Source organism: Octodon degus, unplaced genomic scaffold (assembly GCF_000260255.1).
Source record: "Octodon degus isolate 3935 unplaced genomic scaffold, OctDeg1.0 scaffold00010, whole genome shotgun sequence".
Classification (NCBI taxonomy): Eukaryota; Metazoa; Chordata; class Mammalia; order Rodentia; family Octodontidae; genus Octodon; species Octodon degus.
Genome location: NW_004524586.1, coordinates 17,558,606 through 17,577,082, shown reverse-complemented (window position 1 = coordinate 17,577,082; position 18,477 = coordinate 17,558,606). Strand labels below are relative to the sequence as shown.

Genomic DNA, 18,477 nt, shown 5'->3' with positions numbered 1-18,477 from the left:
TGTCTTTTAACATCGCTGACGGCCTTTTATGCTTTTCAGAGTTTCTGACTTTCACAAATTCGAGTTTATTCATCTTTCTGAATTTTGTGTAATGCAGAAGGTAGATTTCTTCAAGGCCACTGATCTTTTTCTTTTTCTTTCTTTCATTTTTTGTATTTTAGCGAAGGGTCTATAGGGTATTCAGAGTCTCACTACTAGATTGGACTCATAGTGGTTCTCCTGTTGACAGCCTCCCAAGTGCTGGGATTACAGGTGCGCACCACCATCCCCAGTCTCAATTGCTGTCTCATCGCTCCCCAGGGGCAGGGCCAGCATGGCAAGCCTGGGGATCTAACCCTGGGCCCCTGTACCTGTTTGTAGGTGCTTTAATCTGCTGAGCTATTTAGCTGGCCTGGATACATTTTTCTTTATTTTCTTCTAATGTTATAGTCTTGCAGTTAGTTCTTTAATCTGTCAGGAGCTTATCTAACCTCCAAGTGTGGGGCTGGAATCTGGTTTCCCCTCTAAACTAGGAGCCAATGCTCCTCCACTCCTCTTGCCCTTCCTCACAGAATTAGGATGGTACCTTTGCATGTGCTCACCACCTGTGCTGTGTTCGTGGCTCCACTTTTATACCCTTTGGTCCACTGAGGCAATCCTCCATCCTTCTAATCCTGTGCCAGTGTTACACTGTTTTATTTATACTTGTTTTGTATGATGCTTTGATATCTAATCAAAGAAGTGCTCTTTTAAAATTAAGATTAAATTTCCACCTCACAAATTTCACCATTTTAAAATGCACTATTTCAATGGGTCATGATTATAGTGTTTATAACACACCACTTCTTCCTCTGCTCAATTCTGATACCCTGTGCAAGGACTACCACTGTTTATTTAATTCCAGAACATTTTGTGACCCCTCCAAAGAAACTCAGAATCTATCAGCAGCTTTTTCTCATTATCCTGTCTCCCAGCCCTTGGCAACCACTAATCTTTCTCTTTCTATAGAGCCACCTGTTCTTTCTTTTCAGATAAGTGAAGTCATACAACGTATGGTCTTCTTATATGCTTCTTTCACTTAGCCTGATGTTTTCTTTTTTTATATTTTTATTTATTTGATGCAGGGTCTCACTACACAGTTCAGATTCATAGTGATCCGCCTGTCTCAGCCTCCCCAGCACTAGGATTACAGGCATGGGCTACCATGCCCAGTTTCAGGGCCAGCACAGCCTACAGTACTGGGGATCGAACTCAGGTCCTTGCACTTGCCAGGCAGGCACTTAGACCTCTGGGCTCTCTCCCCCTCCAGAGCCTATAGTTTCAAGGTTGATTCATGTTGTAGAAAGTATCAGTACTTGATTTCTTTTTGTTCCTGAGCTATATTGCATCATATGGATGCAATGCATTTTGCTCATGATTTTTCAGCTGGTGGATATATGTTGCATTATTTCTACTTTTTGCTATCAGTTGTAATACTTTTAGGAACATTTGAATACAATATTTTGTGTGAACATTTTTTTTTCTGGTACCAGGGATCAAACTCAGGACTTGTGCTTGCCAGGCAAGTACTTATGCCGTTGAGCTATCTCTCCAGCCCTGTGACTATGTTTTGGGCCTCTTGGGTACACACTATGAGTAGGTATATATATGTATGACTACAAGTGGAATTGCTGGGTCTTATAGAAACTGTTTAACTCTCTGAAATACTGCCAAACTATTCTACCTTTTCCCATTCAGACAAATCATTTTGTAGTCACACAAGCAACGTATTGGGATTAACTTCTCCAAATCTTTGCCAATTCTTGTTATTGTTTATCCCTTAAATTACAGACATCCTAGGGATGTGAACCATCTTCTCAGTGTGGGCTGGATCTTCATTTCCCTGATGATGATGATGATGATGGTGAACAACATTTCATATGAACTGAAGAAATGTCTATTCAATAATAATTTGTCTATTTTTAACTGGGTTGTTTCTGTATTGTTAAATTGGAAGAGGTCTTTATATATTCACTTATTAGTCCTTTATTAGATATGTGACTTACAATATTTTATCTGCTTTTGTGGGTTATCTTATTTTATTGGTTGTATATTTTGAAGCACTACATTTTTAATTTTGAAAGGCTCCAACCTGTCTATTTTTGTCTTTGGTTGCTTTTGCTCTGGGGATATATGTAAAAAACCATGATCTAAGGTCATGAAGATTTAGACCTGTTTTCTTTGAAGAGTTTTACAGGTTTAGCTCTTGCATTCAGATTCATAATCCATTTTGGATTGATTTTTACATAAAGTGTGAAGTAGGAGTACAACTTCAATTTTCTGTATATAGATATCAAGTTATCCTAGAATTCATTAAAAAGACTCCATTTAGTTTTCTGTTCTTTATTTAAAGATTTATGAATAAGTCTGTTTTTTCTTTCTAGCAAATTTTATTTATTTGATTATTTTTTTTTTTTTTTGTGGTACTGGGGATTTAACTCAGTGCATTTCACTTGCCAGGCAAGCACTTATTCTACTGAGCTATCTCCCTGGCCTAGGTGAATTTTAGAATCAATTTTTAGATCCATAGTACCCATTGGGGTTTCAATTTGGTCTACATTAAATCACATTCATGTATAGGTCAATTGGGGAAAAAGATATTTTCACAGTGTAGAGTTTGCTCTAGTCACATATATTAGGTCTCTCTTTTCAATAAGGTTATTTGTATATCCTTTAGTCAAGTTTAATATTTTTATACATGGCCATTGGAAAGTTTTTTTTTAAAACCTCTATGTATTGTATAGCTTTGATAATATCTTGAATTACATCTTCTATTATGTCTTAAATATGGCTATTTTTAATGTAAAGAAACCTTAGATTTTTTTAAGTTGGCCTCTCAGACATTTTACTGGGATATTTATCAATTTAGTGTGGTTTATCTTGGATTTTCTATGTTGATCACTGCAATTGCAAACAAGGTCTGGTGGGCTCCTTCTTGGACCCTCACCGGCACACTCAAAAGTGGCATGGCTGGTGTCCAGGGGCCAAAAGGGTAGAAGCACATGGACAGGCAGTAGGCAGAGGGTGGTGGTTCAGGCTTGGTGCTTAGCTTTGTTTGGCTAAAGGATTCAGGCAGGAGTACGGCACCCACAGTGCCTTCCCTTCCCTGCCTTCTCCAGCAAGGCAGATGCTTAAGAAGTGATGTCTGGGGGTGCTGGGCAGCTGCCACACCCAACACCCACCCACCAGGCCAGTGCCAGTGGGCCTCCTTGCCATCTCTGTAAAATGGTCTTTGGACAGCTCCCCTCCCCCCACCCCCAAGGGACTCTCAAGTGAGATCCTTGGAAGAGGCATAATGAGAATTCTCTCACCATGAGGGGATCCCCTAATTGGATTGTAATGCCTCAGCATATCACAGGGATCCTTGTCGCCTGAAGAGCTATGTGCATGTGGGGTGGGGGATTTAGTACCATGTCCCCTGGGGTGACAGGAATGACTGGTTTTGACTGTTGCTGTTCTTTAGAGTCTACTGTAGAGTCTCCCCCATTTAAGAGAAATACAAAATGCTGCCACTGGCAGGTAAAAATATAGGTTAAGACAGTAAAAACCAAATAGCGACAATAATCTTAATTAGTGACCTTTGGAACTTCAAACTCATTTATATTCAATTTCTATTTGCAACAGATTATTTATCAAATCAATTTATCAAATTAAATACACAAAAATGTAAGCTCATTAAAGCATGAGCTGAGGTCAAATTAGTATCATATTAATTTCCAGTTCAGCAACTTAGTTAAATATTGTTTATGAAAGGGGCGTTGGATTTTAACGCTTTTAAACTCTTCTTTAAAATAAACAGTCCCACCTCTCATCAAGAGAACTAATGATCTATTTCTCAGCTCTAATACTACCTTGGATTTACCTTTAGACAACCAACAAGCCCAGTCCTCATTCCCCACAGGGAACAACTTCTTACTCAGCTAAGTATAATTGTTAGAATTCCAGCCTGCTGATTCTCCAGGACAGTGCCAACTCTGTGATACTTATTTTTTTTCACCATGACTTCCAAAACATGTAAGCAAATGTGATTTGCGTTTTGTAAGTCTCACAACTCAGAAAGACAAGGCAGTTACACCACCGCATGTTGTGTGGCTGTGGAATTTTATTCTGGGAGTGAAGGAGAAACATGTTCTGACCTTGCTTGGGGGCCTGATCCTTTTAGGCCGGGGGCCAGTGGCGTCTGTCCACATGTCCATAGGTATGTGTGGGCCTGAGTCCTTGACCAGGCCATGTCCACACAATGGTGTTAAGAGGCAGGTACCGAGCAGGCCTTTCAGCTCCTGCGTTCTTGCCTGTGCGTCTGGATGTACCACAGCTGTGGCAAGCAGAACAGGCAGCCAAGGTGCCGGAGTTTTAAGCCCCAGGGCCCCTGCACTTGCCCTTGTGGAGCCCTGGCCCCTGCAATCTGCACACTTTTCCACACCGCACACTCTCCTCTCTGGTTGTTCCAAAGGCATCATACTGTAAGTCACTTTCTTTCCAGCTCATGTCCCTAAAGACAGTGCTGAGTAAGATGTCGCCTACTAGGACAGTTGTCTTTGCTGATTCTGCTGATCCAATACATTTTATTTCAACCAACAAAACCTAACATAGAAGAGTCCCAAACAAGCATAACCACAAAAGTACATCTTTCCCTTTATAAAACCTCTAACCATATATTTTATACACTTATTATTTAACTTAATGCATTTCTCCACTCCAGTAAAATACATTTTCCTTCTCTTTAATACTATCAATCAAATATAATGGTGGGTGAGAGGAAGATAGAGTACAAACTCTTGAACTTGAAAATTGGTAGCCCTCAACTCTGCCCTGCGGGAAGTCAAATCCGACTTCTGTTATTCAATTCCTGATGGGCTAGAAAGAAAGGAACTTTGTACGCTAAAGTGGTAACGAAAATGGCCCGACCTTGTGATTAAAAAGGGCTGCTAGCAGTCACAGTCTACGAAAAGGGAAAAGTATTTTAAGTGCTTCTTTTTCTGGGAGCTCAGAGCGCCCCTACTCCTCCGTGCCGTAGGCAAACATGACACGGTAAACTACTTTGATTCAGTGTGTCAGTCACAAAACGTTTTAGCTGTAAGGAAGCTGGAGGCCATCTAAGGCCAACTTTGTCCTGTCAGCAAGATCCTTCCTTGAAAGAGGTAGAAACTGAGGTCCTGTTGGCTAAGCGGCTCTCAAAGGTCCCAGAGGTGACCGATGACCGAGCAGGATCAGGCTTCTTGATGCCAAGGCAGTAGCGGGAATTGTTGCTGGTAACTCGTAGCTTTTTCCTCCTTAAAATGACAAGCTTTCGCCTATAGTGCACGCTTGCACAGAGTGAGTGCTGCCGTGGGTATAGCAAAGCCTTAGTATGGTCACTCATGGCATTACAGCAAAGTGGTTGTTTCCAAACTCTAAGAAGTCTGCGCATGGGGGTACCAGGGCGTGTGCCTCATCCCGTGTCCAGCCTGCATGGCAGCGTGACTGTACTCAGGTCCTCGGTCTCTACATAGAACATCAAGTCACCACAGACCACATGTTTGCCTGAGACTCAAACAAGATGATGTGTATTCCAGAGCAGGGCAAAGTGGCTTTTCTGCCTGTGTATGTAGCGCCTGCTGCCCCTTGCTGAGCCTTGAGCCTGTGCAGAGCAGGATCCTCAAGAAAGCGGTCACCACACCCACCCTCCCAGGGCTGTCTCTGCTGCTGCAGCTCTAACGAGAACCACACCTGGTAAGAGGCTGCACAGAACTAACCTCAGGGGCCATTCGAGTAATTTCATCGTGTTGGAATTCTACATCGGGGAACACATGCTTAACAAATCATGTTCAATTTTTCCAGGACCTCCCTGCAAATTGGGCTTGGAAACAATTTGTCTGCAATCAGGAGAACATGGGATCCATCCAGAGGTGGAGGGCTTAGGTTGAGATTCAGAGCCTCAGTTTATAATCTATAAAATGGGATGGGTCCCTGCATTTTATGGATCAAATAAACAAGACATGGAGACATAGTTCTTAATATATAAGGCATTGCTAACAAATTCAGAATATCTGTCTATCTATCTATATATGTATTTAGGACAGGGTCTACAGGGTCTCACTAGGTAGACTGGACTTGTAGTGATTCTCCTGTTTTCAGCCTCCCAAGTGCTGGAATTACAGGCTTGCACCACCACACCTAGTCTCAATCGCCTTCTCAGTGTGCCCATGGGCGGGGCTGGCACAGCATGCCAGCTATCAAACCCCGGTCGCTGTGCTCTGCCTAAGCAGGCCAAAATAAATATTTTAAGCCCAACAGGCTGCAAGCACTATCTCCCACATACTCCTTTCCTCCACATGGAATCCTGTCTCACTGTGATTTTGCTGGATGAACAAACAGATAAGTATGAAAGAAACTGACCCAAAAGAGAAAAGGCAGTGCTATTTGCTTATACTCATTCACTTGTTCCTAATCCTTAGCTCATAATCTCCGATGCTAGGTGGGATTTTATACAGATTTAGGATAGACACAGAGTGGGAGTTGGGGTGAGGGCATCAGGTTTGAGACCCAAAGGGCCAGTGACTGTTTGACAGAGATGCATGGCCTTAAGAGTTCAGTTCTCAGCACACTGCTCCATTCTTTCTGGCCACAACTCCCTCCCTCATCTGTCACAGGAGGAGAGAGGCTCTAAGAGGATTTCAGAAAGGAGGCAAGGCATGGGAAGCAGCGCTGTGACCGAGCGCCACAACAGGAGTATGGCTGGCTCCCTTTCTAAAGGCCTGACTGTGCGCAGGCTCAGTGTCTCATGTTTCTAACCATATCTCTTGCTGACGAAGTGCTCTGGTTGGGATTTGGGCTCAGACAGTATGACACTGTGGCTGTGTTCCTGGTGCCCATGCCTACTGGCCAGACTGAAGGCCTGGCACAGACCTGTCTTATGTCCTTCAGGAAGGAATGTCACCACAGCCTGCTCCTCTGGGAGCACGGGAGCGGCTGTCCCACTGCTGGCTCCCGCAGTATCCCTGTCACTGGCACACTTCAGTGCCTGTTGTCAGCCTATCTATTCGCTGAGGACAGAGGCCATGCCCTCCTTCCTTGGGCAGCCCTATTGGAGACTGTGGAACTGGGTTAGGAGCTGGGCGGGGCCTTTCCAGGATGTACACTGTGAATTCCCAGAGGGCAGTTCTGGCCTCTTTTCTTCTACTCCACGACTTGGTGCAGCTGAACAGCTACTGTCTTCCCCAGGAGCATACTCCAGGGCCACCCCTTGTGTATGAATGTGCCTGTTCCCTAATCCTCCTTGCAACTGTTTTTATAGACTAATCCCACTACAACTAACACCCTTGTCGGAGATGAACACAATATTCCTGCAACCTGGCTGTTTGGTTCCAGGTGAGTCAGAGCCTGTATTTCTGTGGTGAGGAGCTCGGATCCCAGAGCCAGATGACTGAGCCGTGGATCTCCTCTGCCCTTGAGTGTGGCCTGGCAACTTTACCCCTTTGTGTTTCAGTTTCCCCATGTGGACATAAAAATAATAAAAATTTATTTGTAGTAGGGATCAAACAAAATTGATGAAAAGTGCCGTGGACAGTATCTCGTGCATGGTTAGGCCAAGCCCTCGGTAAGCATTTGTTGAGTTAGTGAATGAATGAATATCTGCAGGCATGAAAAGGTGGGCTGTGTCCCCATTAGGAATGTGAATGATAAGAAGCTTATAACTGAGCGAGCATTAGAGAAAGTTGTTGATGATTTGTGAGCATCCCATTAGGAGGCATGGAGAAAGGGATTTTATAAGGGCCATTCAGACAGGAGTGAGGTCTGGAATGAAACACATGAAGATTGCAATGGCTAGGAAAAGTCAGGAGGCCAAGACATCTTCAGTGGATAAGGGAGGGCTTGGGCTAGCCTGGCTCCGAAGAGTGTATTAGAGGCTAAGCAGGAGAAGGTCAGTGTTGAGGGCCTTGACTGGAAAGAGAATGGAGCAGCCATTAGAGAGAGCAGCAGAGGCAAATGCCTTCGGGAAGACAACGATAATTTAGGGACATGTGAAGAGCCCTCGTGAGGATCTGGGGTTGCTTTTGGGATAATTTGATGATATCTTTGCTCACACCTGGTGTACTGATGAGGTTCCAGTGCTGCTTTCCCACCGTCCCCCAGAGCCAACCTTCCCTCTTATCTGCTCTTCTCTATTCACAGGGGGTTGTGCTTGACTCCCTAATGTTCATTTACCCAATAAATTTAGGACAACCCAATTGTTAAAGATGCTCTTTCCCAGAAAGTAGCAGCCCTGGGAATGGATGGATTGCCACCCAAACAACATTCTTCATCAAAATGCTGGATGTCATGATACCCCACATGGTCTAGCCTCAGTTTTCATTAACTGGCCCCGTCCTGACGTCTCTCATGGTGGACATATAAGTTCCTTTGCCCAAAGAGAAATGTGTCTGACCTGTGGAACCTGTCTGTAGTATGTCAGCCTCCATTCCTTCTCGCCACTTGTATGCCCCTGGCCTCCAAGCGCAGCTCCTCTCTTGCCTGCGCTCTGGCTCTTCCACGAAAGGCCCCTGCCCAAGCATGCCAGTGCCCTGCTCTTGGTCCCTCTGACAAATTCCACATCCTGCAGCCAGCCGGGGCTTGTCAGGGCCTACACATTCCCAGGCCAAATGCTTCATCTTGTCAGGATAATGGAGAGAAGAGACAAGGGATCAATTCCAAAAACTAAAATCAGCCACTACTCCGTGTCAGCCAGCTTACACTGATTGTTGAGATATTAAAATAACAAAAGCATTATAACCAAAGTGGTTCTTATTTTCTACGAGCTTTAAATTCAGGGAAACTCTCTGTGGGCTGACTTTAGAGGATGAGAAGGGGAGTCAGGAAATTTCTTTTTGTTTTTCAGCCTGATTTGGTGAAAACAAATCCCTAGGCTGCAACTGTCTCTATCACCAGTAACAACCCAAGTCTTGAACTTTTCATAAAGCCCAGCTGTCCGGGCTCTGGATTCCGTGTAGCGAATAACATGGCTGATGGCTGACAGCTTAGATGGCACTGAAGGGACCGGGACGAGGGAGCTGATGCATGGAATGAAGAGCCACTGTATTTCTAGTTATAAAAGCAAATGTGCTGCTGTTTCCAGAGGTCTGGGGTTGCCTGTTAATCTGTCCTTTCGCTGCTTTACCTACTGAAGATAGTTTCAAAGAGTTGGCTGAAGATTAAAATACAGTCTCGGATGAATCACATCTTAAAACAAGTTTCTTACATATTCTGTAGAGGATACTAGCTTGAACTTGGGTAGACGTGAAAGTTCTGGCACTTTCTGGCTTTTTCCCTCTCACTGTCACATCAGCCAAAGCCTGGGGACTCACTCTGGGGAAGGACTGTCCCACCCAGTCACCACTGGGAGAAGCAAGAAGGAAGAACACAGAGCCCTGGCCCTCCGCACATATACTGATCACAGATGACAGTGAAGCAAGAGCCCCACACCCCACCGAGTCATCAAGGACATTAAGGTTCTGGAATGCTGCCATCCTGACCATTTTCTAAGATGCCTAGATTTGTAGGCTTCAACTATGGAAGCCCAATCCAAGGGAGACCTGGCAGCGATCAGGCTCTCATTTATCTAGTCCTGTATTTCTGCTTCTTTTTCATTTGTACTGCATTATCCTTTCCAAATGAGAAAGATGGAGAAAAATGCCTAAGAAAAAAGAAAATCAGTAAGGCAATTGAAACAGAAAAGTATCAGTTGGCCCCAAAGAGTAAAAGCTAAATGGTATTTTCTACATATCTCTTCTCATGACAATTATATTAACACATGTTTCTCTTTGTTTTCAAATGCCCTGCCTCTAGTAGGGTTTCTATGCTGACGATCGCTGTATTCAATCTTATCCAACCCTGAGTGAATGAACACACATGAATGAAAGAATTCTGGGTAGCCTTACCTCTGATGCTGCAATGGTCAGGCACATCAGTTTTTGAAAACCTAGTATCTGTAGGATGCTATGTGAAGTTCTAGTGACAGAGTAGGGATGCTAGGGATACTCCCGACCCAGAGGACTCATCATAATCCACTTAAGAAAAGCTATAGAGATTGTAATGCAAAAGTAACATTCATTATACTAACACTTTTTATTTGCAATTTTATTTTATCTTATTATTTTTTTTTTTTTTTTGTATTTTAGGGAAGGGTCTCCAGGGTGTTCAGGGTCTCACTACTAGATTGGACTCACAGTGATCCATCTGTTCTCTTCAGGAGAAATTGTTAGGTCCAAATGTGATATTGGATTTTTAAAGTAAAATTAGAAGAGAAAAATTATAAGTTCTGATGGATTTTGTTAGGCTTTAAGAAATTTTTTAATTAGAAGTTGGGCTAAAGCCTCAATTCTGGATGAAACTATAATTAGATTTAAAAGTTGCATCTAGATCCTTCCAATTATTTCTTTTTATATTTTTGAGATTATTCTTTTGCTCCATATAGTCTAACAATTCTTTCTTTTTGAATTTTTCTTTCCTTTTTTTTTTTTTTTTTGAATTTTTCTTTTTATCATTATACAATGACCCCTTTATCCCTGATAATGTCGTTTTTGGGCCTAAGGTCTAACTTGTGAACAGGATTACAGCTTCTTTCTTTGGAGTACGATTTGTCTACCTTTTGTATCTGTTGGGGTATGAGTCTTACAAAAATTATGCAGCTGTATTTCACTTTATTTTTTTTATTTTTATTTTTTTATTTTTTTATTGGTTCCTCGAATGCCTTCAGGGCACTTTTGGCCAGCGGGAGAGGTGTGAGGTTCGAACTCCAGCAACCTGAGGCTGACAGCTTTGTGGAAGCAGCCACTTAAAGGCCTGAGCTAGGGCCAGGCCCCCTGTATTTCACTTTAAATTCTAAGTAGATATTTTGTTTTTATTTTGCTAACAAATTTATTTACACATGAAATTAATATTTAATTTTATCTTATTTGTATTTTATATTTATTCTGCTTCATTCTTTTATTTCTTCTTTACCCTTTATTGGGTTGAGGCATTTTTATTTATTACTGATTGTGTGAAATAAATTATATTTCTATTCTTCAAAAGGTATATTTAAAACTACATCAAGCCTATTTATCAAAATCTAATTAGCATGTCTATTATTCTCTAATACAATAAAATCATAAACTGTTTTAAATCTATTTGTTTATCTTGTTTTAAATCATGCAAATATAATCATCATTGTTATAATTATTATTTTCCATGGATTAGATTTGCTCACGTGCTATTATTTTACTTGTTATTGCTTCTGACATATTATTTTTGCCTCTTTTGCTCAAATTTATTCTTGTTAAGATATTTTTGCTATTTATTTCTGAGTAGATATTCTTTCTTAGAATCTGATAGTAAATTTCATGGGCACATAATTAAACGTGTCTGTTTTACTCTTATTTTTGTAAGATAATTTTAGTATGAAATTCAAGGTGGCAATAGTTTTCTCTCAGTTCCTAAAGTTTAAATTCCATTGTTGCTAATTAGAAACTTAGTATTGGTTTAGCTGTCATTATTTTACATCAATTTCGCTTGTGCGCAGTGGTTTGAAGAGTTTATCGCTGATGTTCTGCAGTTTTGCTATGCATCATCTTGGAGTGGGTTTATTGTTATTTTTTCCTGCTGAGGACTAGGTGGATTGTCTTCAAGGTTAATGTCCTTCTTGAATTCAGTATTATTCTCATCATGTTTTCCTAAATCACTGATTTTTTTCCTATTTTTAAAAATAGGGCTTGGGCGATAGCTCAGTAGAATAAGCACTTGCCTGGCAAGCGCAAGGTCCTAAGTTCAATCCCTGGTACTGAAAAGAAAAAAAAAAAGTTATTTTTTAAAATATATTTTAAGTTTGGAATTTCTGCTAGATCTGTTCCATTCTCTGTAATGTTTTCCTCTGGTTTTTTATTATCCTGAATTCCTGGAAATATTCTTGTTTCTTATCTACTAAGGCTCACTTACAATGGCTTTGTTCTTTGTTTCATTTGTAATTGTGACAACTTGGGGCTCATCTTTAATATTTTCATTATCATGAGGGCTGGCCAGATAGCTCAGCAGACTAAAGGGACTGGGGTTCGATCCCTGGCCTGCTGTGCTGGCTCCATCCCCAGGGTGCACTGAGATGGCAACTGAGACTGGGCATGGTGGCATGTGCCTGTAATCCCAGCGCTTGGGAAGGTGAAAACAGGAGGATCGCTATGAGTCGGATCTGTGTAGTGAGACCCTGTTCTAAATAAATATATATTACATTATAATATATAATAATATATGTTATTATTTTCCTCCTTTAGTTTTGTTTTTTTTTAATTTGCATGGGCATCTTATACAATGAGGTTTGTAAGGCTATCTGTGTGGCTCGAGTGTGGGTTGGCTTCAGCCTGGACCCACAGGGGTTTCACTGGTTTGGACCAGTTTTGAAGTCAATATCTTGACTGGGAATTCCATTCTTATGATGGTATTATGAGTTTGGCATGAGCCCAGCCCATCCCCAACCCAAACTCATGAGGTTTGATGGGTTTTTTTTTTTTTTTTTTTCCATCTTGCAAAATCTTTTTTCAATCCAGGATTCCTGGCAGACAGTTCTTTCTTGTACCTCCTGTGGACTGGAGAGATTTCCTGCCTCTTTTTCATATAGGAAACAGGTCTCCTAGGGGGATCACAATTGCAGGCACCCACTTCTCTTGTCCCTTTTTTCTCAGGGTCTCCTGAATAGCTCTTTGGGGTCCCACAGCCCACAATTCAGTAGCTCATACTGTGAGTTAATGTCCCTCTTTGTTTCTGCTTGGAAAGAGGGGGGCATTCTCTGATTCCCTTTTTAACATGGCCAGGCATTATAAAAAATTCCTATATGCTTATATTTGTTCAAGATTTGTATTTGTCTTCTTTGGACTGGGAGAGCCCCAGCAACTCTGCACCCTGTGCTCCTGGAGAAGGGCAGATCGGTTTGTAAATGCTGGGTGCCAAACACATGACAGGAGAGTGTTGTGTGCTTTGGAGAAGAGCAAGCTCCCTGCAGACTGTGAGGCGTGCTGGTCCCCTCCTTAGCGATACTGCATAGTCAGCCTCCACCTTCTTCTTAAAACAAACACACTTCATTCTTCAAAACAAGTAGCCTTAGTTCTCAGGGTAGCAACTGTGACCTGTTCTCTTGGAATTGCCCTACTCACACAGGAGCCGTATGCACACATAGAAATGCACAGTCAAGTTTGTTAAAGGAGCACACAGAACAGACATTTTGTGGAAGTTACATATAAAAGTTCAAATATCAGGTAAGCTGGGTAGGAGATAGGATAAATGTCAGACTATACGAAAGGTTTGGATGTTGAAGCACACCCGTGTTGTAGATGCATTTCTAACTAGCTCACAGGGTTGCTTTTCCTTTTAACAACCTTAAGGTACTTCAAGGTTTGGGCATTAAAATTCACCAGAGGTAGGATTGTTTTCCAAGCCACCTCAACCTGTGGCTAGATTTTCTAAAAAGGATTTGCCCAAGTGAGCATCTGCTACCCCTGGGAAGGTGATTCAAGCGCAGTCCTTCCTTGAGCCGTGTCCTGACACACCCAGCCAAAGCCAAGTGCTTCTGGAATAACGGTGGGGTGCCTGAACACCACAGGTGGGGCGTGCACTTCTTGGGGCCTGGGTTTGGAACCTGCGTGCCTGACTTTGCATGGAATAAAATGGCTACAATGCTTAAGTACAGACTTGACGGATAGCATCATATTATGCTGACCCAAACGTGCAAGAATTACCGTGTAATTTCGAGTGAGAGAGATATCAGTACCATCTTGTAGATAATGAGTTTCGGTGAAATCACTGGCAATGAGACCTCTGTGGAAACATAAAAACAACATGACAAGGTGAGTACAGACTTGCACTAATGTGTTGCCTGTAAAGGTTAGGCCCCACAGCTACACGGGTCTGACATCTTCATTTTTCAGACAATATAACAGGGCTCCCAGAAGGCTTTCACTTATACAGGTTATCTAGGGAGAAGTTGGGGAGTCCCACGTAGGTGAGAGTCAGATATGTGTGCTCTGAACAGTAGCCATGGGGCACATGTGCAGTCTCCCCCACGCCTCCCAGCTCTTCCTCCAATGCACACACCTGAACACCCACACTTGTACACACAAGTGTGCACATATACATTCTCACAGTCTCCTACAACAGTCCAGGCAGATTGCTGAGTTGGGAAAAACACACTTCTGGAAGTCACAAGACTCCACAGAGTACCATCAATGGCTAAGCCACCTGCCGGAAAAAGAATTTTGGATCCACAGTAGATCCCCAGCTGTTTTCCTGCGGGTGAGGGAGGCAGTTGTCAAAACTGAAATGTCACAGAAGAGGCCAGGAGCAATGATGAAATGTTAAAAGCACTGATGCAGGTAAGAAGTGAAGAAAAATGATTTTTGGATACACTGAAATATTGAATTTCTAAACTAAATGGAATGAGAGGAAACCCTCCTGTTTACCCTTAACTAAAACCCTATGCATTGCATCTTCTTCACAGAGGACATCAAGGCATGGGTTATTAAGGTTTTAAGTTAGTTCACAACTTCTTAAGCTGTGTGCACTCTTTTATCCTGCTCAATGCAACTAGAAGAAGCATTTCCGGTGTACCTATTTCATGTTAGCTTTTAGCTGCTAGGATACAAAAATAAAGAAGACTGCCCCCTGCTCTTGAGGACACTGCGGACTGGTGGAGCGGGCAGAGCAGCCACGAAATGGTAACAGCATCTTCCTGGGTGTGCAGTAGGTAGAATGCAGGCTGCCATCTAATCATAATTGTCAACTAGGCTGGACTAAGGATTCTGGGATAAGTGATTGGCTCATGGAGGCTTAGATACTTTGCTCCGCTGATGCCCAGTTGAAAGAGATGAGCTACTGGGTGTGTGTCTTTTGAAGGGTATGTCTCTTGCTGGTTCTCTTTCCCTTGTTCTGCTTCCTCGCCACCGTGGAAGGCATAGCTTTGCCTGACCATACTCTTCTATGGTGTTTCTCTCCTTCCTTCACTTGGTGGCATCAGGTATTTTATGCCAGGGCTTCGAAGGCTGACTAATGCAGAGAGGAGGGGGAAAGATTTTGCAGAGGGAGCTGACAACAGCTAGGCCTGTTAGGAGCAACAGGAAGAGAAGGGAGTTCCAGGCTGAGGACGGGCAGATTAGGAGACCTGAATGTCTAGGACCCAGAAGCCAAGATAGCGCAAGACAAGGATGGGCTGTAAACAGACAAGAGATTTTATTTATTTTGGCAATAAGGGGTCTGATTTCTGTAGGAGGTGAAGTAGAGGGTTATGGTGTTCTCTTCCTTCTTCGTCTTCAGAGAATGTTCTTTATACCACTGGCATCACTCTACTCTGGACCCAGATGAGCACAAATCTCACCTGTAACCTACTGGCGCTGGGAATTCTGGGGAAGGGCCCCTTTGCTCATTCTCAAGGTTCAGGATGCAGCTACAGGCTGCTCCAGCCTGTTTTGGAAGGATGCTGGTGAGGGACACAAAGCTGTCATTGGTGGTGACGAAGGGAAGGAAGACAGGATTGTAGGAGTCCCTGTGCCCCAGGTGGCTTCTCTTCTTATTCAGTAAGTCCCTTTCTGGCTTCATTCCGTTCAAGTTGGGTTTTGTAGTCAGCACCCTCATAAATATGGCAGAAAGGGTTAAAAGCGGGAATGTTGTGAGTGTAATAGACAAGAAATACTTTCCCTGCAAACTCAGATTTTCTTAGCAACCTTCCCAGCCAACTTCAGAATAGAGGGTAATCTCCCTGTTTTATATAGATTTCAATATATTTAGGACGTGCCTGGTTTAAATCAGTTAGACTCTTACAGCAGGGCTGAGTTGTACTATACTTAACAGCGAATGTTGAGAAGTGTGTGCCAAAAGTATAAAACACAATCTTTCACACTCACTGACAAAGCACATGGATTCTCCTGTGCCCTTCAGTTTTCACTCTGGGAGAGGCAAATCATGCTGGAGAAGTTTGGTGTCCCTGGCAGCACCGGGCTTGTGCAAGCCATTTTCTGAGTTCCCTCTCCTAAGCTGCCCCAGGCTTCCCTGGGCTGGCCTCTTCTCAGGGGGACTGAGGTCAGCAGGGTGGTCAGAAGAGGGACTGACCACAGCAGGTGGGGAGACACAGAGCCCTAGAGAAAGGAGTCTGCATCTGGAGAAGGGGTGGACACTGTCTGCGGGACAGAGGGCTCAGGAGAGTGGAGGAGACTGGTGCCCTAACAGGGGAGCCCTAGTAAGAAGGGAGGGGGAAGCTGAAGGGGCTTCCCATAGGGGCATCTTCAAGAAAACAGGGAACTAGGAATGAAAGCCAAGAGAGAGTGGCACGAGGGCAGTAAGATCATAAGAAGTGGCCAAATTGGCGAGATGAGGACAGAGAGTGGCCAGCAGGAACAAAGCTGGAGAGGGCAGGGCTGAAAACTACCCAGAGCACAGAGGATGTGAAGAGCCCAATGCCCCAGTGAGGCAGGACCTGTTGGCTTTAGTGGTCTCAGAAGCCTCCAGACCACAGAGAAAGGAGAAAATTTTAATATGCCTTGAGTTACATTACTAATTGTATTACCTACTATTTGTGCATATGTTAATTATATTTATTAATAATTTACCTTGGGTTACATCTTTACTCCTTTATTTCTAATTTTGAGACAGGGTCTCGACTAAATTCCTGCATTGTCCAGGTTCGTCTCCAACTTGCATTCCTCTTGCGTCAGGCCCCCCTAAGCACTGGGATTACAAAAGTGTCCTCCATGCCCTGTTGCAATCCTTCTTTTCTTTGCCATCAAAATGTCACGCAGGTTAGGCAGAAGTACAAACACAGTCACACTGTGAGCTCCAGAAGTTCCCTAGTACTAGTGCTTGCTTCTTCACCCTGAGGCTGTGCTGCACCTGTGGACCCTGCGACAAGCTCTTGCCTGAGTTTGTCTCTTCTAGGCTGCAGTCTTGCCAGCGCATACTGTACATCCTTGGGAGACACTTTGAAGGAGAAGGGAGAGGAGCAGCATGAACTCAGTGCCGCAGATCCAGCCTTCTGGACTACATGGAGATTTGAGGGCGAGTGGAGGAAGTGAGAAAATGGGATTCTCGGCCCCTTTCCAGGCTCTGACAGTCACCCTCAGGGCCTCCTCCAGGAACTCACTGACAGTCACCTCCTCCAAGAGCTGCCAAGGTACAGGACACACATTTACTAGCAGAATCTACCCTGGGGGCTCCACGGGTGCCCTTCTCCCTGTTCTGGCCACTCATCTCTCTTGGAAAGGGGATTCGTGGCACCCACAAGGGAGGGGAGAGTCCTAGGCATAGAAGGACATTGCCTATTTATCAATTAGTCCACTTAAAAGATGGTTCCCACTCTCATCTCTCTTGGTCCCCTCTCCCCCCACCTCCAACACTTGGATGCCTTTCCCATGGTCTCTGCAGTGCCCACAGCTTCATCCTGCCTAGCCTCCTTTTATACTAGGGCAATTTTCCCTCTGGCTCTTGCTTACTCCACTCAACAATGGCCTCTGACTGCTTCTTGAACATTCTAGACCCTATCTCATGAGGGCCTCTGCATTTGCCTTGCCCTGCACCTGGGTTATTCTTTACAGGGCTTTTCATGCAGCAGGCCTCCCTCACCATGCTATGCTTAGCTACGGTTGTCTTCCTAGCAGAACATTCCCTGGTGATCTTTTCACCCCTACTGCTCTACATCATAGAGTCCCTTTGGCTTCGTGCACAGCATTCCTACTCAGCCTATTCAACTGTTTACTTTTCTGTCTATCTCCCCTTTCAAGAGCACAAGTCACCAGGGCATTCTCTGTATGCACCACAGTTTCTCCCAGCTCTGCAGAGTGCCTGCCATAGTCTCTTCCTTCTCAGCTAATTATTATTGGTTGGGAATTCCCCTGAGCCAAGCATCTGCTAAGCCTGTCATATCTCATTTAATTCTTATAGTCTATCTCTATGAGCAAGACATAGGGATGTTAACTCATCTGACCGACATCACACTGCAAAAGGCAGTGCCTAGGTGGACTGGCTTCAGAATTTGTGTTCTTAACTGTTGTGTGTTGTTACCAGACTTTACAAGCTAATTAAGCAATAATACAAGCTCAGTAAGCAATGTTTATTTTTTTGTGGTACCCACGAACTCAGGGCCTTGCACTTGCGAGGCAGGTGCTTATGCCTCTTGGCTATCTCACTATTTGCTATGGTGCTATGCTACGTGCTGGATAAACATCTCTTGAGTGGACTAATTGACACATAGGCAATGTCCTTTTATGCCTAGGACTCTCCCCTCCCTTGTGGGTGTCACGAATCCCATTTCCTTGTCTAGGGCCATGGGTGAAACTGAGAGGGTGCTGACTTAGGTGTTCTAAGATGTGTCCCTACTTTAAAAATGGATGGAAGTCACAGGAGAAAATTAAGAGGGGCATAGGGACACTGACCATATTGGATATGATAGCAATGCTCCTGTAGATTTCCCTAAAGATCAAATTCAATTAGATGGGC

At 43.5% G+C, this 18,477-nt stretch overlaps 1 protein-coding gene across 1 annotated transcript in view; it reads right to left on the bottom strand.

Moving 5' to 3' along the window:
• Nucleotides 1-18,477, bottom strand: part of Adam12 (ADAM metallopeptidase domain 12) — a 330,777-nt gene that overhangs the window by 109,831 nt on the left and 202,469 nt on the right. Inside the window, exon 4 of the mRNA XM_023709048.1 lies at nt 13,737-13,815. Within this exon, the coding sequence (XP_023564816.1) occupies nt 13,737-13,815 (79 nt within the window). The remainder of the gene's footprint in view (nt 1-13,736; nt 13,816-18,477) is intronic.